The sequence below is a fragment of the Salmo salar genome, chromosome 01 (assembly GCF_965601325.2).
Source record: "Salmo salar chromosome 01, fSalSal1, whole genome shotgun sequence".
NCBI classification, from domain to species: domain Eukaryota; kingdom Metazoa; phylum Chordata; class Actinopteri; order Salmoniformes; family Salmonidae; genus Salmo; species Salmo salar.
The window spans coordinates 58,538,756-58,560,649 of NC_138291.1; the positions used below are offsets into that span (position 1 = coordinate 58,538,756).

Below are 21,894 nucleotides of genomic sequence, written 5' to 3' on the forward strand. Positions count from 1 at the left end.
AACTCTGGGTCTTCCTTTCCTGTGGCGGTCCTCATGAGAGCCAGTTTCATCATAGCGCTTGATGGGTTTTGCGACTGCACACAAGAAACGTTAAAAGTTAACAGATCGTCTTAAAGTATTGATGGACTGTCGTTTCTCTTTGCTTATTTGAGCTGTTCTTGACATAATATGGACTTGGTCTTTTACTAAATAGGGCTATCTTCTGTATACCACCACTACCTTGTCACAACACAACTGACTGGTTCAAATGCATTAAAAAGGAAATAAATTCCACAAAATAACAAGACACACCTGTTAATTGAAATGCATTCCAGGTGACCTCCTCATGAAGCTGGTTGAGAGAATGCCAAGAGTGTGCAAAGCTGTCACCAAGGCAAAGGGTGGCTACTTTGAAGAATCTCAAATATAAAATATATTTTGATTTGTTTAACACCTTTTTGGTTACTACATGATTCCATGCGTGTTATTTGATAGTTTTGATGTCATCACTATTATTCTACAATGTAGAACATTTTTCTAAAAATAAAAGTAAACACTGGAATTAGTAGGTTTTCAAACTTTGACTGATACTGTATGTGACCTGTTTCATTTGAACATTTTCTTTTTGTTGCCTTTTTTAAAATCAAAATGTGTTTTTATGCAGAAATGCCTTCTGGAAAATGTTGACTTTCATGTGCCTTAATAACACACTTGTATGCCATCTGTAATTACAAATCCAATTGTTAAATTACGAGCCTAGTAGGTTTAGCCACAGAAAAATACAGGATCCTTCTCGCTAGCCATGATGGCTGATATAATGGAGGGGTTGGACATGCTGACAGAGTCAGTTCAGATTGGTCTGCGTTGTAACATGCTTCTGTCTATAACATGAGCTGCTCAGTATGTGTATAATCCTGTCTTCCGCAGCTTTTTTTTAAGATATGAAGACCTGAAAAAAGGTTTTGCTACTGCTCTCAACATTGCTGCCTTAAGTTAATAGCAATTCGACAAAGCTCATTCGGAAAAAGTTGTGATGGACTACTTTCTGGAGGATGATTGTGCCATGCTGACTTTGAAAATGAAATCAGACAATGAAGAAATCCTTGATTTAGGGAAATACATTTTAATTCAACCAGACATTGTAGAGTCTTCTGATGACAATGGTGGGAAGAAACGGTGTCGTTGTCACGGTAGAAGTTGACCGAGATTTGAAATCAGTGGAATGCCCGGTGGAAGCAGAGAGATGATTGTCAAATGCGGAGAGTCCAAAAAGAGAACACAGAAATAATAAGGATGTTGTAGTCTGGAGAGAGGTGTTTCATCTTCAAACTAAGGGAAACCATGGCATCCATGTCAGAGGGAGAGAAACTTTCGTCCATGTATACGGGTAAGAGTCTAGCTAAATTTTCAGATATAGGTTTGAAATTTAGTCATAAAGTCGTTTACATTGAAAATGAAAGTGCCCTGTTAGCTAGCTAACGTTACGTGAATGATATGTGTAGTAATATTATTTGCATCTCAGAAAGCCATTTTCATTGCTAGTTATAGCTTAATGTTAGCTAACATTGAAACTAATTGGTTAGCTTTAGCTACCTGCAGATTTATGCATTGTAGTATTGCCGCGTCCAAAACAAATGGGAACTCTGAAATATACGAGGTCAAATCATGATGTCAGTAATCTTCAGGTCGGAAAGTCGGAGCTCTAGAAAGAGATCCGAGATCCCAAAGATGGAATTCCGAGTCAGATGACCGTTCAAAACGATTTTTCCCAGTTGGAGCTAATTTTTTTTCTTCTAATTCCCAGTTCTTTTGAACTCGGCATTAGAGTTGGGATTATGGTTCATTGTTAGCTAGCTAGCTACAGTTGAAGTTGGAAGTTTACATACACCTTAGCCAAATACATTTAAACTCAGTTTTTCACAATTGCTGACATTTAATCCTAGTTAAAAAAAAAAAAACTGTGTCTTAGGTCAGTTAGGATCACCACTATTTTAAGAATGTGAAATGTCAGAATAATAGTAGAGAGAATGATTTATTTCAGCTTTTATTTCTTTCATCACATTCCCAGCGGGTCAGAAGTTTACATACACTCAATTAGTATTTGGTAGCATTGTCTTTAAATTGTTTAACTTGGGTGAAACGTTTGAGGTAGCCTTCCACAAGCTTCCCACAATAAGTTGGGTGAATTGTGGCTCATTCCTCCTGATAGAGCTGGTGTAACTGAGTCAGGTTTTTAGGCTTCCTTGCTCGCACATGCTTTTTCAGTTCTGCCCACACATTTTCTATAGGATTGAGGTCAGGGCTTTGTGATGGCCACTCCAATACCTTGACTTTGTTGTCCTTAAGCCATTTTGCCACAACTTTGGAAGTATGCTTGGGGTCATTGTCCATTTGGAAAACCCATTTGCGACCAAGCTTTAACTTCCTAACTGATTTCTTGAGATGTTGCTTCAATATATCCACATAATTTTCCTGCCTCATGATGCCATCTATTACGTGAAGTGCACCAGTCCCTCCTGCAGCAAAGCACCCCCACAACATGATGCTGCCACCCCCGTGCTTCACGGTTGGGATGGTGTTCTTCGGCTTGCAAGCCCCCCCCTTTTTTCTCTAAACATAACGATGGTCATTATGGCCAAACGGTTCTATTTTTGTTTCATCAGACCAGAGGACATTTCTCCAAAAAGTATGATATTTATCCCCATGTGCAGTTGCAAACCGTAGTCTGGATTTTTTATGGCGGTTTTGGAGCAGTGGCTTCTTCCTTGCTGAGCGGCCTTTAAGGTTGTCGATATAGGACTGATTTTACTGTGGATATAGATACTTTTGTACCCGTTTCCTCCAGCATCTTCACAAGGTCCTTTGCTGTTCTGGGATTGATATGCACTTTTTGCACCAAAGTACGTTCACCTCTAGGAGACAGAACGCATCTCCTTCCTGAGCGGTATGACGGCTGTGTGGTCCCATGGTGTTTATACTTGAATACTATTGTTTGTACAGATGAACGTGGTACCTTCAGGCGTTTGGAAATTGCTCCCAAGGATGAACCAGACTTGTGGAGGCCTACAATTATTTTCTGAGGTCTTGGCTGATTTCTTTTGATTTCCCCATGTTGTCAAGCAAAGGCACTGAGTTTGAAGGTAGGCCTTGAAATACATCCACAAGTACACCTCCAATTGACTCAAATGATGTAAATTAGTCTACCAGAAGCTTCTAAAGCCATGACATCATTTTCTGGAATTTTCCAAGCTGTTTAAAGGCACAGTCAACTTAGTGGATGTAAACTTCTGACCCACTGGAATTGTGATACAGTGAATTATAAGTGAAATAATCTGTCTGTAAACAATTGTTGGAAAAATTACTTGTGTCATGCACAAAGTAGATGTCCTAACCGACTTACCAAAACTATAGTTGTTAACAAGAAATTTGTGGAGTGGATGAAAAACGAGATTTAATGACTCCAACATAAGTGTATGTAAACTTCCGACTTCAACTGTACATATCCTAACAAAAGACTCCACTATGCAAGTAACCATTTCACTGTACCGTTTAAACCTTCTGTATCCTGCGCATGTGACAAATAAACCTAGATTTTATTTGATGTTGTGTGTGTGTTTACGAGAGACGGTAATGTGAAGAACAACATTACCTGCACCAAAGTCAGATTAGGATAACGGCCAAGGACTAGACAAAGTGTATTTTTACTACTACTTTTGGTACAACTTTCACAACTTTTAGTCTTGAAATCTTTGGTTGTTTACTACACTGTGAATCCTCAAAGAGATGGGTGGGGCTAAGGCTTAAGCGGGTGTGAACGATGCTGAATGGGTAGAGCATGAACCTGCAGGAGTGGGTCACTGCTTTGATGTTTGCAGAGAATGTCAGGGTGTTGTCCAAGGTCACGCAAAGGTTCTTTGCACTCTGGGAGGGCAACACTGTGGAGTTGTCAACCGTGATGGAGAGGCCTTTGAGCGGGCAGTCCTTCCCCAGGAGGAAGAGCAGTTCAGTCTTGTCGAGGTAGAGCTTGAGGTGGTGGGCCGACATCCACGTTGCGATATCTGCCAGGTACGCAGAGATGCGCATTTCCACCTGGGTGTCAGAAGGGGGGAAGGAGAATAGTAGTTGAGTGTCATCCGCATAGCAATGATAAGAGAGACCATGTGAGGATAAGACGGAGCCGAGTGACCTGGTGTATAGAGAGAAGAGGAGGAGAGGGCCTAGAACCGAGCCCTGGGGGACACCTGTAGTGAGAGTATGTGGTGCAGACACAGATCCTCTCCACGTCACCTGGTAGGAGCAGCCTGCCAGGTAGGATGCAATCCAAGAGTGTGCAGAGCCTGAGACGCCCAGCCCTGAGAGGGTGGAGAGGAGGATCTGATGGGCCACGGTGTTGAAGGCAGAGGATAGATCTAGGAGGATGAGAACAGAGGAGAGACAGTCAGCTTTGGCAGTACGGAGAGCCTCCGTGACACAGAGAAGAGCAGTCTCGGTTGAGTGACGCGTCTTGAAGCCTGACTGGTTAGGGTCATGAAGTTTGTTTTGAGGGAGATAATGAGAAAGTTAAGAGAGAGCACCCTCTAGTGTTTTGGAAAGAAAAGAAAGAAGGGATACAGGTCAATCGTTTTTGATGTCAGATGAGTGGAGTGTTGGTTTCTTGAAGAGGGAAGCAACTCAGGCAATTTTGAAATCAGGAGGGGATGCAGCCAGTGGTCAGGGAGTTGATGAGGGAAGTGAGGAATGGGAGAAGGTCTCCCGAGATGGTCTGGAGAAGGGAGGAGGGGATGGGGTCGAGCGGGCTGGTTGTCGGGCGGCCAAACCTCACTAGTCGCAAGATGTCATCTGGAGAGAGAGGGGAGGAAAGAGGTCAAGGCGTAGGGGAGTTCTGTGTGAGTGAGAGCAGTGGACTCAGTAGTCTGAGTGAATGAGTAGCGTATAGCCTATAGAAATGTTACGCAACATGAGCTCATGGGCTCTCATGAAGTGTATGATTCGATTTTTTAATACATTTGCATTGATGTCAGGGTGATTAGAGCAAGTTTGGTAGGTTACTAATGACCATCAGCAGCAGCAGAGCTTGGAGAAGCCTAATTACCGTGACTAAACGGTCACAGGGAATTTGACTGCCATCATGACTCGTGACCACGGGTGTGGCGGTAATTTGGTCCCCTTAACAGCCCTAGCTGGAACTGTCAGTGAAAAGTAGAGCGGCCCAGTCAGGCATATCGCAGTATTTCTAAATTAAATTACTGGAAAACATAGTTTGGAAAGCAAATGGCTACTGTAAAGAGAAGACAATGAAAATACTAATCTGTCTTTTAGTTATCAAAATTCTCAACTTAAATTGGGCCTATAGCCTATCTCACTGGTACCAGTGGAGCGCGCACATTCACTCTTTATCGTTGGGTCAGTGCCACTTAAAAGTTTGTTTTTGGACAATATTTTTTTCCTCCAGTTTAGATGGACGTCATTCTATTTGTGTCTCCCCTTCTAGTAGGCCTATTATATGGACAGCATTCTTTTTATTGCTCCGTTTGTCACTGTCAGCAGAGTAGGCTAATTTGTAGTATTCAAAAATATTATGCCTCCAGTCACATAGTGTAGTAGAATTGCATGAAATATGTTTTTCCAGTGCAAAGAAGAAATGTATCGGATATAGCCTACAGCCCAGGACACTATGCGCTCAGCAAAGACTTTTTCACAATTGAGTTATACGATTAGACTGAATTATGACCATCCAATCTACTCTTCACATTACGTGTAGTAGGTCATCTTACATAAGTCTGCAAATCCGATGAGGCATGGAATGTTTTATTATAAAAGGTGCATTTTTATGGTGAAAATTTCATTCTCCTAACTTGAAACTTATGCGCCACCTATGAGTAGGTTAGTGATTATGCTGTTCGTTACTTGTTTTGTTGGCTGAGGAAAATTTAATTGTGGACAGTTATTCTAACATCTTCAAAGTGCATGATGGTAATGACACGTCATTGCATTCTTGACTTGCATGTTCTGTAAAGATGAATTACCATAATCTAAATGTGATTCCTGTCATTCTGAGCAGCGTGGGTGGAGGCCCTAATCAGGTTACACACCTAACGCATATGGGTCCGGTACATTTTTCAAATGTCTGGTCAATTATAATGCTGCCGGTCAAATGTCCGGTGCCATATTTTCATAACGGAAACCCTGGTCTCATGGTAGTGCGGGGTATGCAAAATGGGTCAACTTTGAGTACCTCTATGTCCTGAATGTTTTGTCATTCAGGTCACTTTTTTGACAACTTCTACCATGGGCAAACATGTATGGAAGGTTTCGTTCAAATCAAAAGGGGTGCAGTTAGAAAGTGATTGAAATTATATGGTGTGTTAGGGCTGCACTGAGAAAGAATTATTTTTTTTAAAACACTGCAAGATCAAAGTAATATACACTGCCTTCGGAAAGTATTCAGACCCCTTAATTTTTCCACATTTTGTTATGTTAAAAGCCTTATTCTAAAATTGATTAAATAATCAAATAAATCCTCAGCAATCTAAACACAATACCCCATAATGACAAAGCAAAAAGTTGTATTTTATTTTAGCAAATGTTTTCAAAATAAAAACATACCTTATTTACATAAGTAGACCCTTTGCTATGAGACTCAAAATTGAGCTCAGGTGCATCCTGTTTCCATTGATCATCCTTGAGATGTTTCTACAACTTCATTGGAGTCTACCTGCGGTAAATTAAATTGGTTGGACATGATTTGGAAAGGCACACAACTTTCTATATAAGGTCCCACAGTTGACAGTGCATCACTGAGCAAAAGCAAAAACCAAGCCATGAGGTCAAAGGAATTGTCCGTAGAGCTCCGAGACAGGATTGTGTCAAGGCACAGATCCGGGGAAGGGTACAAAAAAAAGTTCTGCAGCATTGAAAGTCCCCAAGAACACAAAGGCCCCCATCATTCTTAAAATGGAAGAAGTTTGGAACCAATAAAGACTCTTCCTAGAGATGGCCGCCCGGCCCAACTGAGTAATCTGTGGAGTAGGGCCTTGGTCAGGGAGGTGACCAAAAACCCGACTGTCCCTCTGACAGCGCTCTAGAGTTCCTCTGTGGAGATGGGAGAAACTTCCAGGAAAACAACCATCTCTGCAGCACTCTACCAATCAGGCCTTTATGGTAGAGTGGCCAGACGGAAGCCACTCCTCAGTAAAAGGCACATGACAGCCCGCTTGGAGTTTGCCAAAAGGCACCTAAAGAATCTCAGACCATGAGAAACAAGTTTCTCTGGTCTGATGAAAGCAAGATTAAACTATTTGGCCTGAATGCCAAGCGTTACATCTGGAGGAAACCCGACACCATCCCTACAGTGAAGCATGGTGGTGCAGGTGTGCCAAGCTTGTAGCATCATACCCAAGAAGACTATGCTGTAATCGCTGCCAAAGGTGCTTCAACAAAGTACTAAGTAAAGGGTCTGGATATTTACGTAAATGTGATATTTCTGTTTATGTAATAAAAGTGGATCATTTTCTATAAACCTGTTTTTGCTTAGTCATTATGGGGTATTGAGTGTAAATTGAGGGGGGAAACTATTTAAATACATTTTAGAATAAGGCTGTAATGTAACAAAATATGGAAAAAGTCAAGGGGTCTGAATACTTTCCGAAGGCACTGTATCTAGTTGAAACTAACAGTTACATTTGTTTCTGTAGGGACCCAGGTGGCCATAAAGCATGTGCCTACATTGTTATCTAGGAGTTATCTGTGGGCACTATATCCTAGAGACCTGCTGTCACAACAGCGATCGTTTGCACACTGAGTGCAAGGCCATTTGAAACACTTAGAGGCAAACAGGTCAGTGTTTGTCTACAAAGATGAATGATCTTATTTATCTGGCTATACCAAATCAGATAAACACTCAGATCAATTATATTCTGAGGTAGCTGAACTTGCACTGCTGCCTCTTCTGCACAGTTTTTCCATCTCAGAACATGTTGGCTAACCACAACAACACAAGAGTTCAGATTAGAGGTCGACCGATTAATCGGAATGGCTGATTAATTAGGACCGATTTCAAGTTCACACAACAATCGGTAATCAGCACTTTTGGATGCCGATTATATTGCAATCCATGAGGAGACTGCGTGGCAGGCTGACCACCTGTTACACGAATGCAGGCGGCAAGGAGCCATGATAAGTTGCTAGCTAGCATTAAACTTATCTTATAATAAACAATCAATCTTAACATAATCACTAGTTAACTACACATGGTTGATGATATTACTAGTTTAACTAGCTTGTCCTGCGTTGCATATAATCAATGCGGTGCCTGAAATGGTGTCACTTCTCTTGCGTTAAGTGTAAGCAGAGTCATGCAGCAGGTTGGGTCGCCTGGCTCGTTGAGAACTGTGTGAAGACCATTTCTTCCTAACAAAGACCATAATTAATTTGCCAGAAGTTTACATAATTATGACATAACATTTAAGGTTGTGCAATGTAACAGGAATATTTAGACTTAGGGATGCCACCCGTTAGATAAAATACGGAACGGTTCCGTATTTCACTGAAAGAATAAACGTTTTGTTTTCGAAAGGATAGTTTCCGGATTTGACCATATTAATGACCTAAGACACGTATTCCTGTGTTTATTATATTATAATTAAGTCTATGATTTGATAGAGCAGTCATTCAAACTGCACTTTTCTCCATTTGCCAGCAGCTTTTCGCAATGCTTGAAGCACAGCGCTGTTTATGACATCAAGCCTATCAACTCCCGAGATTAGGCTGGCAATACTATAGTGCCTATAAGAACATCCAATAGTCAAAGGAATATGAAATACAAATGGTATAGAGAGAAATAGTCCTATAATAACTACAACCTAAAACATCTTAACTGGGAATGTTGAAGACTCATGTTAAAAGGAACCACCAGCTTTCATATGTTCTCATGTTCTGAGCAAGGAACTTAAACATGAGCTTTTTTACATGGCACATATTGCACTTTTACTTTCTTCTCCAACACTGAGTTTTTGCATTATTTCAACCAAATTGAACACGTTTCATTATTTATTTGAGACTAAATGTATTTTATTTATGTACTATATTAAGTTAAAATAAGTGTTCATTGTTCATTCAGTATTGTTGGAATCGCCATTACCACACACACACACACACACACACACACACACACACACACACAAAAAGTCGTCCGATTAATCGGTATGTTTTTTTTTGGGGTCATCCAATAATCGGTATCGGCGTTGAAAAATCATAATCGGCCGACCTCTAGTTCAGATTCAAGGATGTTTACTTAGATTTATCAAACAAAATTTAAAATAGGCAGGTCTAACTTCTACTTTGATAGGACACTTTATTGGGCCGTAAACGATGGAGAAGTTACAGCCTCTACGGCGGTCTATGCAAAGAGCTCAGCTGCATACAGAGAGGTCTGTCCACAGAGGACAGTCACTCCATTCCTGATAAAACGGCTGGAGTCTGGATCCAACACAAGCGCCATAATAAATAGCCCCCCTTAACAATGTTCCAAAGGAACTCAACTGTGAACTCAACCAGCAGGCCTATACGGCTGAAAAGACATCGGCCATGTGCCATTATGCAAAGGCCTAACATTATGTTTAGCTCCTCTCCGTTATGTTGGCCTAACCAAGATGAAGGAAAAATATTGACACTGATGCAATATTATCCATGTAGCATTGAAGAAAAGAAACAAGATTAAGAAACAGGAAATAGGGTGTCAAATAAAATTCCGTTGGGTCCATACATAGGCCCCTGATCCAAATAGACAGTTTATAATACCTCAAAATAAACCCTAATTATAAGTTGATAGACATGAATAAATCTGAAAAATCCATCTTCACAAATAAACTGCAGGCTACAAATGAAAAAAGAAATACTGCCAAACAACCATTTGGATCTGTCATGTTAATCAAAGAATATCTTACCTCATCTGCATTTTCAGTTCCTGTGTCTTTCCCACTAGTGGCATTACTGTTTTTAGTGCTGATTTTGGCAGATTTGGTTGGTTCCTGTGAATGACAACAAGCCATAGTTATCTTACCGTATTCACTACAAACACAACTGTTGTAGGACCATACTCAACTCACATCCTCTGTTCTATGGAGTTATTGTACACTACACATAAATGTCATTTCCGTGGTTATTAAATAGGTCACGATGGTAGGGTGGCTACAATTACCGTGATTGCCCTACCTTAAAAAAAAAAACTGTTGGAATGCATTCGTGTGGCCTTGACTGTCGCATTTCTATGACAGACTGTATGGAACTAGACTTAAATGACCCCTTAGTGGAAAAAGACAGAAATTACAGTCTGGTCAAATTAAGCACAAGCGAGAGACGATCAAGCGAGAGACGATCTTAAAACATTGTAGCAAGCCATTTGACAAGAGTGTATTATCTTATGAAGAACGAGACTAAACTAAATTTAACTTGTAACTATCAACTTGATAATCGTACGTTTATTAACGAATGTAGTTAAACTCACTATCAGCGAGAACTGCCTAGGCTCACGCTCGTGCACCTTTGCAGTTCATATTCATTAAACAATACGCCATTTCAAAAAAAAAAAAAAAAATCTACATTATTTTACGACATCAACAGATTTGAGAATATAAATCATGTAAAAAGTTAAAACGCATTGTTGCTGTATAGGCTAGTGTATCGGTAGCTCTCAAGAACCCAAGTAGGGTATACCCAGTTTACAGGCGGCCCTCCTTGTGTTGTGATCACAGCTGGCTCCTGATCACAGCTGGCTCCCTCATGAATAGCTACAGATTGTATGCCACATACGTGATAACCATGTTTGCATTACTGGTCAGCTTATACAAAAAGCTTCCATAGATGTTACAATTTACCTGCTCTTGGCGATAGTCTTCGTACTCGATTCGGGGGAAAAAGGTATCTTATAAAATGTCCGCGTCCAGTTGCAGGTGGTTCTACAAAAACCAGACAAAACTCAACGGTATTACACCCATTTGGTCACACTGTGCTCTACATGTGGCCGCGTCGCGTAGATAGATAGATGAGTTCCTGGAAAGATGATGGAAAATAAATGTGCGGTAGCTAAAATGGCAAGGAACCTCCTGGCGCGGTACAAAACATGGACTTTTGTCTGGTTTTTGTAGAACCACCTGCAACTGGACACAAACATCTCGGGTACATTTCCCCCGAATCGAGAACCAAGACAGCATCGCCATGAGCAGGTTAGTTGAAACATCTAATTGCGGCGTTTTCTATAAACTAACCTGTAACGCCCAGTAATGGAAACATAGTTATCACATCTGTTTTACAATCACAACACTTTGTCTGAATTTAAAATAAAGTACACCTCACATCCGATACGGTTTGGGAAATCTTTGGAATTTAACATTCATATAAGCGTGAAAGAATCTTTAAATGACTAAAGATACACATATTGTGTGCAGTTTAGCAAAGTTGCACCTGACTTTTTTTCCTCTCACCACCTCGGCTATGACATCCCCATACCTTGCCCTCTCAATTCCACTGCGACTATTCCACATGTCCTGTGTTTCTCAAAATACATATGGGTGCAACTTTACTAAACTGTGTATACGGTAAGTGTATCTTTTGTATTTTAACTGTGAGGCGTATTTGAGTTTAGACAGAGCATGTGGGCAGCGTCGAAACATCGGCGAAATCCCCTCAGGCGGCAAACAGCTTTGTCAATAGACGGTATAACGTTAAGATTTACCGTCTATTTTAATAGGCTTGTCTATCGTTGTTAAATCAATTTAAGATTTTAATATACAGGGTAATGTAAACAATGGTAAGATCACATATGTTGTTGGCTGCTGATGTCTTTGCATAGTCTGAAAATGCATCTGCTCTGCTAGGCCTAACGATAATAGTACAACATCTAGTTGGCGTATTAGAATACAATTACGAGATACGGTCTACTTCCTCTGAATATTTGGCAACAATATTTGTATTGTTGCGATCAGTACGTTACCTTTTCCTTTTTAGTTTTATTCGGCATGTTGTGGCTGTTGATCTTTTTCACGGTGACTCCGTGACAGATTTCCCCGGGACTCGATCGCTGCCACTCGGTTACCTTCAACTCCCTGCGCCCTTCTAGGCCAAGAAAAAGATAATTGGCCAGCCACACGTTATACTGCCTAGTGACGGGCCACTGTAATTATTTCATTGGGTGGTTATAGGATGGGCGGATTGTACTCCTCGTCTAGGCTGGAGGCGTTGAATGATGCACTTTTGCCCTAGCAACAATTCATGAATGAAGCTCTTCTTCTTCTTCAGTATTATGGTGGTCCGCAAACAAATGTTATAGGTTAATGCCGCCACCTACTGTACAATCCATTATACATGGTGATACAAAAAAGGGAAAATTTAATTAATGCCTAGTACCACACATGTAGCACTATATTGGATCATTGGCTCAAACATTGGATCAAACATTTCTGCAGCATTGAAGGTCCCCAAGAACACAGTGGCCTCCATCATTCTAAAATGGAAGAATTTTGGAACCACCAAGACTTTTCCTAGAGCTGACCGCCCAGGCAAACTGAGCAATCAGTGGAATAGGGGCTTTGTCAGGGAGGTGACCAAGAACCCGATGGTCACTCTGACCGAGCTACAGGGTTCCTCTGTGGAGATGGTTATCCTTCTGGAAGGTTCTCCCATCTCTGCAACCAATCAGGCCTTTATGGTAGAGTGGCCAGATGGAAGCCACTCCTCAGTAAAAGGCACATGACAGCCCGCTTGGAGTTTGTCAAAAGGCATCTAAAGGACTCTTAGATCATGAGAAATAAGATTCTCTGGTCTGATGAAACCAAGATTGAAGTCTTTGGTCTGAATGCCAAGCGTCATGTCTGGAGGAAACCTGGCTACGGTGAAGCATAGAGGTGGCAGCATCATTCCGTGGAGATGTTTTTCAGCAGCAGGGACTGGGAGACTAGTCAGGATCAAGGCAAAGATGAACAGAGCAAAGTACATACATAGAGATCCTTGATGAAAACCCGCTCCAGAGCGCTCAGGACCTCAGACTGGGGCAAAGGTTCACCTTCCAACAGGACAATGACCCTACGCACACAGCCAAGATAACACAGAAGTGGCTTCAGGACAAGTCTCTGAATTTCCTTGAGTGGCCCAGCCAGAGCCCGGACTTGAACCCAATCGAACATCTCTGGTGAGACCTGAAAATAGCTGTGTAGCAACACTCCCCATCCAACCTGGCAGAGCTTGAGAGGATCTGCAGAGAAGAATGGGAGAAACTCCGCAAATACAGGTGTGCCAAGCTTGTAGAGTCATACACAGGAAGACTCAAGGCTGTAATCGCTGCCAAAGGTGGTTCAACAAAATACTGACTAAAGGGTCTGAATACTTATGTAAATGTGACATTTCATTTTATATATATATATATATATATATATATATATATATATATATATATATATAAAACTGTTTTTGCTTTGTCATTATGGGGTACTTTGTGTAGATTGATCAGGATTGTTTTTAAAAAACATTTTACAATAAGGCTCTAACGTAACAAAATGTTGAAAAACTGAAGGGGTCTGAATACTTTCCGAATGCACTGTAAGTATCATGATAATATCATATTGTGAGGTCCCTGGCAATTCCCAGACCTAGTAGTTAAGGTTACGTAACCTTATTTAGTCCTACCTGCTATGGTGGGTTTTAAATGAATTGGTATTCACGTTTGTTTTTTAGGTAGAATTACTGTCATGGGCATCCCGAGTGGCGCAGCGATCTAAGGCACTGTATCGCAGGGGTTCGATCCCAGGCTGTGACCGGGAGTACCATAGGGCAGCGCACAATTGGACCAGCGTCGTCTGGGTTAGGAGAGGGTTTGGCCTGGGGGCTTACTTGGCTCATCGTGCTCTAGCGACTCCTTGTGGCGGGCCAGGCGCCTGCAGGCTGACTTCGCCTCTCCCGAGCCCGTTGGGGAGTTGCAGCAATGAGACAAGATCGTTATCACGAAATTGGGGAGAAAAAAGGGGTAAAAATTGCAACAAAATAAATAATTACTGTTATTGATGCCAAATTGCAAACCTTATTTGCACCTTCTGTATTCCAAAACCAATGGGTGTGCCTGAGTCTTATCACCTCTCAACTTGGTAAACTATTTCAACCTCGATCACTATTCTTTGGTTTGGTTCAGTCATTGCAGGAAGTCCTGAAGAGCAGGAGTTTGAAGGCTTTTGTCCCAGCCCAGCTCTAACACTTGATCAACATAGTCCATTGACCATAATGTCAGGGGGATGAGGGGGATTCATTTTGATGGTATTGATATATAACGCATGCTCCACTCTCAAGTTGGACTTATTGACTGATGCCAAGGCGGCGGTTGCTAAGAAGAAAGGAGCAGCTGCGAAACAGAAGATTGCAGCCAAGGCAGCACTGGTCCACACCTGCCTTGTCTGTCGGGTGAGTAGTATTGGTTGGTAATGTATGTGCCTTTTAGGTTCCTCTCCATGTGTAGGGTATTGTTCTGGCCTGTGTGGTACAGTTTTTCATATTTGTGGTAGTTTGTTGCATCGTATTGTTTAGTTTATAATTTGTGTCAACTTTGAATTCAATCTAAGCCACAGATTTCCTCCATTTTGTACTTGACCTTTATAGACGCAGACCTGAAGACATTCAAGCAGCACTTTGAGAGCAAGCATCCCATGTCTCCAATGGTCCCAGTACCGGTTGATGTGCAGACATAAGTGAACACACACTCAAATGGACCTATAGCTGGGGTAGATTCTTCCATCATTCGCACATAGTAGATATTGTGTAAAGCACCATGTTGTCAACAAAATGCTGTCCTCAATGCTTAAGTTGTATTGTCTATGGCTTAATTTGTGGAAATGCTGTGATCACTCATCGCCTTTAATGTTGTGATTCACAGACACATGGTGACCACGATTTGAATGCTTACAACTGAGACGGAATGACGTGACCCCGTGAATGACTGGACATGGGCTGGATATTTGTGACAACAACCTAAAAGGGGTGCAGACGCACACTAGCATCCCATTTTATGTTTATTCCATAGCCAATTATATCTCTAGCTAACTCTTTATTCCACACTATGCCTTTTATGCCCCGTGGTCCCTCAACTTCTAACACTTTGTAACTCTCCATTTTATCCCTATAAACCCACGCTACCTCCACCCATTTTCCCTATACTGCTTCCTTCACTTATTATTCTCCTGATTTGATAACATTTAGACTCAATAACATGTTTCAAGGTGCTTAAACATGGGCGGTGGTAAGCGGCAATTGAACCACGAGAATATCCGCCCACCGTGTGTTCCACTGCCCACCAGTGATCCAGGTTGTTGTCAGCTTGAATGTTGTCATTAAAACATTGTTTGATTGGTTGACAAGATGAACTCTGCTCATTGGTCAACCATGCGCGGCGGCAGCTCAGGACTTAAGCTAATGACATCTTTTGGTGCCTTGAGCTCCGAGCCAGCTTCGCCGTTCATGGGAGCAAGCACCACGAACAGGGCCGCTTGCAAAACTGCTTGCGTTTCGCCGCCAACCGCTCTACTCCAATTGAAGTCTGTAACCCTTGCCACTTACCGCGGCCTTGTACCTTTTTGTGGTGTACTGTTTTTGCTACCTTCAGACTGAATGCAGTGGTAAATGTGTTGCTCACAATTGACAGCCGCAATATGGACCTGTTAAATTGACAAGGGTGTTGATATAGTTGACTTTAGGCATGGCTTCCTTGTTTTGAGTCTGTTAAGTTTGTTTCTCATTGACCTAGTATTTTGACCTAGTATTTTCTATCAAATCAAATTTACTTATAAAGCCCTTCTTACATCAGCTGATATATTAAAGTGCTGTACAGAAACCCAGCCTAAAACCCCAAACAGCAAGCAATGCAGGTGTAGAAGCATGGTGGCTAGGAAAAACTCCCTAGAAAGTCAGGAACCTAGGAAGAAACCTAGAGGAACCAGGCTCTGAGGGGTGGCCAGTCCTCTTCTGGCTGTGCTGGGTGGAGATGTTCAAATGTTCATAGATGACCAGCAGGGTCAAATAATAATAATCACAGTGGTTGTCGAGGGTGCAACAGGTCAGCACCTCAGGAGTAAATGTCAGTTGGCTTTTCATAGCCAATCATTCAGAGTATCTCTACCGCCCCTGCTGTCTCTAGAGAGTTGAAAACAGCAGGTCTGGGACAGGTAGCACGTCCGGTGAACAGGTCAGGGTTCCATAGCCGCAGGCAGAATAGTTGAAACTGGAGCAGCAGCATGGTCAGGTGGACTGGGGACAGCAAGGAGTCATCAGGCCAGGTAGTCCTGAGGCATGGTTCTCAGGACTATATATAAAACCTATATATCTGTCACGACTCCCTCCGAAGTCGGTCCCTCTCCTTGTTCGGGCAAACGTTCGGCGGTCGACGTCACCGATCTTCTAGCCATCGCCGATCCACCTTTCATTTTCCATTTGTTTTGTCTTGTCTTCCCACACACCTGGTTTCAATCCCATCAATTACATGTTGTGTATTTAACCCTCTGTTCCCCACATGTCCTTGTCCGGTATTGTTTATTGTAAGTGCTTGTGCACGTTATGTTCTGGTGTGCGTCGGGTTATATACCCTTTTCTTATTGTTCTGTAATCCGATGGGTTTTTATTATTAAACTGAGCCGTTGGAACCACAGTTTTTGCTCTCCTGCGTCTGACTTCTCTGCCACCAGTACACACCCCTTACAATATCAAACCTACAGTACCTTACACATCCAGTTGTTTCTCCATTTGTAAGTCACCCACCAAAAATCACAATATGATGTTTTACATGTTGTGTTATTTGTGCTGGTCTAATTCCTAAAATGGAAAAAGCAGAAGAATCTGTCCGCTATCGGTTAGTAATAATAGTTCATATGGTGCTCTTCGATGTGCCAGGTTTGTGGAATTGATTAATAAATAATGTAATCTTTACAGATGTTTACAGTTGTGACCTGTCATTCAGGGCAGGTGGGTTTTCAGCCTGTTATTCTGACATTAATACAGTACGTGTCACGTAACAATGAAAAAAATAAATGAAAATCATTGAGTTAATAAAGCCGCATACGAACATTCTCTTTTTTTGCTTTCTTGATTAAGGCAGCACCAAAATGGAGGTGTTCTGTGGTGGTGGGGCAGTCAGCGGAAAATACAGAGAGTAGAGGTTGGTAATGTTCTCTAGTTGCGCTGTGATTGGCTCAGTGTTCTGTCACTCATGGGGACACTACGTCACCGCAAAGCCTATGGGGAGAGCTTGAAAATTGAAGACCCTTGGGTGCTGCCATAGAGTTACATTAGAAGTGCCCATCCAAGAAGGCTCAAGGTCATTAGCCACAGATAAAATTACGTCAAATAACGTTATATCTACAGTGGCTTTGATTTGACTGATCATGTCAACATCATACTTTCAAAATCTTAGCTAGCGAACTAGCAGTCGGTGGTCATCAGCCATTGGACATAAACATTACACAAGTTGGAAATCCGCAAATTCAACAATGAGTGGTTTGGAAGGAATCAGTGGCTAACCGCAAGCATTGCAAAGCAATTACAAGCCTTCTATTCAGTGGAGTGGATGTATGGTCCAAGTCTGGGTTTAAGGGTCTCTTTTCCAACCTTAAAAGGATAAATATTCAACATTGGTAATGCTGTCAATCCAGCATGACTTCTACCGCTTTCAAAACAACTGGAAACTCAGAACTGGGAAATCTCAGACTTCAGTGAGTTCAAGACAACTGGGAACTCTGGGGGGGGAAAAAAGAGCTCAGACTGGGAAAATACGTTTTGAATGGTCATTCAACTCGGAATTCCAAGTCGGGAACTCTGGCCTCTTTCTAGAGCTCCGACCTGAAGATCACTAACGTCATGATTCAACACTGTTTTTTTCTGAGTTCCCTAGAGGAAAACCTGGTTGTCTGCTTTTCACCAGACACTGGGAGATTGTCACACTCGTCGTAAGGATGGGACCAAACTGCTTCGGGTATGTGAATCATCTTCTTGTTTTATTGAAAGAACATGAACACTGAAGAAAAGAACGACGAAAACAGTCCTGTAAGGTACACTGACTATACACGGAGAAAACCACCCACAAAACACAAGCTGAAAACCCCTACTTAAATATGGCCTCCAGTTAGAGGCAACGAAGAACAGCTGCCTCCAATTGAAGGCCAGACCAAAACCCTGAACGTAGAAATAGAACAACAAGATAACCACATAGAAATAGATGACATAGAACAGTGCCCACAAAACCCAACAACACAAAACAAACACACCCCTGCCACGTCCTGACCAACTACAATAACAAAATGACCCCTTTACTGGTCAGGACGTGACAGAGATTCACCTTTCAGCAGGACAATAACCTAAAATACAATGCATTAGCAATTTTAGCATTTAAATCTTGGTGGGGCAAAATCCCAGAAAATGTTTTAGATGCATGCCAGCAAAGCCATTACACAACACAACACTAAACAATACATGAATTGCACTATAACACTGAAAACCGGGCCCACAAACTGTTAGGACCTACATAAAGCTGTCTCAAGAGCAGAGTTCCAACAACACCTTACCACTGCTACACCTGGCTATCAGCGGAGCCTTGTCTGGCAGCGAAACAGTTAATTCAGCCTCAATTAATGCCTTTCTAAAAAACATAGCTGATATGGCTGACTTTCTTAAACAAATGTAGTTTCTACTGACAATTGAGATGTACAAACTATGGCATAAGGGGACAACAAGCGGGTGAGGCAGTCCATCATTTCGATTAAGACATTAATGAGCGAGCTAGGATGGACGTAGTCAATATAACTACTTGTTCAGCACTTCGAAATGTACAGCGACAGAATTCAGATCATGGGCTGTTCTTACAGTATTCTCCCTGTACACCAAGTCAGAACAGTAGGATAAATAAAGGGGGCATATAAGCAGACAATGAAAGCTCTTTCTCTAAAACATGCTATAGGCTACATGTGCGCTACCAAGTCAGAAAGGTAGGCTAAATTATGAGGGGATAAGGCACCAAATTATTAGGGTGAGGCACATGGGCTACTAACAGCTTACGACACAACATACACTTAGTATTACTTTCTTAGCTACAGAATACATCTCCCTGGCATATTACATCATTTATGCAGCAGCATACAAGACATTTTTGGACTCACCTTGTTGTGCTCACTTGAACAGGAAGGTGGCGTGGCTACTTTGTGAGCAAATTTTGTCAACAAACTTTGTCATCAAAGTCTGGCATTCTCTGGATTTATGGTGCTTTCAAGACAACTAGGAACTAAAAAAAACAAGGTTGAATCATGACGTCAGTGATCTTCCGGTCGGAGCTCTAGAAAGCGGCCCGAGTTCCTGACTTGGAATTCTGAGTTGGATGACCGTTCAAGACGTAGTTTCCCAGTCCCAGTTATCTGAGAATTCCCAGTTCTGAGTTTCCAGTTGTTTTGAACACATAAGAAGTCATGCTGGATTGACAGCATGGCCAATGTTGCATGCTTATCCTTTTAAGCTTGGAAAAAATACCCTTAAACCCAGACTTGGACAACACACCCACTACACTGAGTAGCAGGCTAGTGATTACTTTGCAATGCTTAGCCACTGATTCCTTCCAAACCACTCATTGTTGAATTTGTGATATCCAACTTGTTGTGTAATGTCCAATGGCCGATGAGCACCGATACGTTTAATCTATCTAATTTCCCTTTATATGACAAGGATTTTCCAGTAGATTGTCAACTTGATTCATGATGATGACTGCTAGCTAAGATTTTGAAAGTATCATGTTGACATGATCAATCTAATCAAAGCTACTGTAGATATAACATGATTTGACGTAATTTTATCTGTGGCTAATGACCTTGAGCCTTCTTGGATGGGCACTTCTAATCTAACTCTATGGCAGCACCCAAGGGTCTTCAATTTTCTAGCTCTCCTCGTAGACTTTACGGTGACATAGTGTCCCCATGAGTGACAGAACACTGAGCCAATCACAGTGCAACTAGAGAACATTACCAACCCCTACGCTCTGTATTTTCCGCTGGCTGCCCCACCACCACAGAAAGCACTGAGCTAGGCTGAAACACCTGCATTTTGGAGCTGCCTTACTCAAGACGGCAAATAAGAGACCATTTTGTATGCAGCTTTATAAACTTAATGATTATTTATTTTCTAACATTGTTTGCAAACTGATATGTGACACGTGTTAATGCCAAAATTGCATGCAAAACAGGCAACAAAAATAAATAAATGATGGGTCGCCACTGACACAAGGGCAAAAATAAAGTTGAAGTCAGAAGTTTACATACACTTAGGTTGGAGTTATTGAAAATTGTTTTTCAACCACTCCACAAATTTCTTGTTAACAAACTATAGTTTTGGCAAGTCGGTTAGGACATCTACTTTTTGCATGACACAAGTCATTTTTTCCAACAATTGTTTACAGACAGATTATTTCACTTATAATTCACTGTATCACAATTCCAGTGGGTCAGAAGTTTACATCCACTAAGTTGACTGTGCCTTTAAACAGCTTGGAAAATTCCAGAAAATGATGTCATGGCTTTAGAAGCTTCTGTTAGGCTAATTGACATCATTTGAGTCAATTGGAGGTGTACTTGTGGATATATTTCAAGGCCTACCTTCAAACTCAGTGCCTCTTTGCTTGACATCATGGGAAAATCAAAAGAAATCAGCCAAGAAATCAGAAATCAGACCCAAAAAATTGCAGACCTCCACAAGTCTGCTTCATCCTTGGGAGCAATTTCCAAACGCCGGAAGGTACCACATTCATCTGTACAACAATAGTATGCAAGTATAAACACCATGGGACCACGCAGGCGTCATACCGCTCAGGAAGGAGATGCGCTCTGTCTCCTAGAGATGAACGTACTTTGGTGCGAAAAGTGCAAATCAATCCCAGAACAACAGCAAAGGACCTTGTGAAGATGCTGGAGGAAACAGGTACAAAAGTATCTATATCCACAGTAAAACAAGTCCTATATCGACATAACTTGAAAGGACGCACAGCAAGGAAGAAGCCACTGCTCCAAATCCGCCATAATAAAGGCAGACTATGGTTTGCAACTGCACATGGGGACAAAGATCATACTTTTTGGAGAAATGTCTTCTGGTCTGTTGAAACAAAAATAGAACTGTTTGGCCATAATGACCATCGTTATGTTTGGAGGAAAAAGGGGAGGCTTGCAAGCTGAAGAACACCATCCCAACTGTGAAGCACGGGGGTGGCAGCATCATGTTGTATGGGTTGCTTTGCTGCAGGAGGGGCTGGTGCACTTCACAAAATAGATGGCATCACGAGGTAGGAAAATGATGTGGATACATTCAAGCAACATCTCAAGACATCAGTCAGGAAGTTAAAGCTTGGTCGCAAATGGGTCTTCCAAATGGACATTGACCCCAAGCATACTTCCAAAGTTGTGGCAAAATGGCTTAAGGACAACAAAGTCAAGGTATTGGAGTGGTCATCACAAAGCCCTGACCTCAATCCTATAGAAAATGTGTGGGCAGAACTGAAAAAGCATGTGCGAGCAAGGAAGCCTAAAAACCTGACTCAGTTACACCAGCTCTGTCAGGAGGAATGAGCCAAAATTCACCCAACTTATTGTGGGAAGCTTGTGGAAGGCTACCCAAAACGTTTGACCCAAGTTAAACAATTTAAAGGCAATGCTACCAAATACTAATTGAGTGTATGTAAACTTCTGACCCGCTGGGAATGTGATGAAAGAAATAAAAGCTGAAATAAATCATTCTCTCTACTATTATTCTGACATTTCACATTCTTAAAATAAAGTGGTGATCCTAACTGACCTAAGACAGTGAATTTTTACTAGGATTAAATGTCAGCAATTGTGAAAAGCTGAGTTTAAATGTATTTGGCTA

The 21,894-nt window shown here is 41.7% G+C and overlaps 1 protein-coding gene across 2 annotated transcripts in view; it reads right to left on the reverse strand.

The window, feature by feature from the left end:
- LOC106605890 (serine/threonine-protein phosphatase 2A 56 kDa regulatory subunit delta isoform) overlaps positions 1–12,238 on the reverse strand; it is a 56,545-nt gene extending 44,307 nt beyond the window's left edge. The window contains exons 1-2 of one of the 2 annotated variants that reach the window (XM_082975334.1): positions 11,969–12,238; positions 9,924–10,007 (exon numbers count right to left, since the gene is read on the reverse strand). In XM_082975334.1, coding sequence (XP_082831460.1) covers positions 9,924–10,007; positions 11,969–11,995 — 111 coding nt within the window. In that variant the 5' untranslated portion in view covers positions 11,996–12,238. The remainder of the gene's footprint in view (positions 1–9,923; positions 10,008–11,968) is intronic. The other variant, XM_014201887.3, reaches the window with a different exon arrangement.
- Between the last annotated feature and the right edge of the window lie 9,656 nt (positions 12,239–21,894).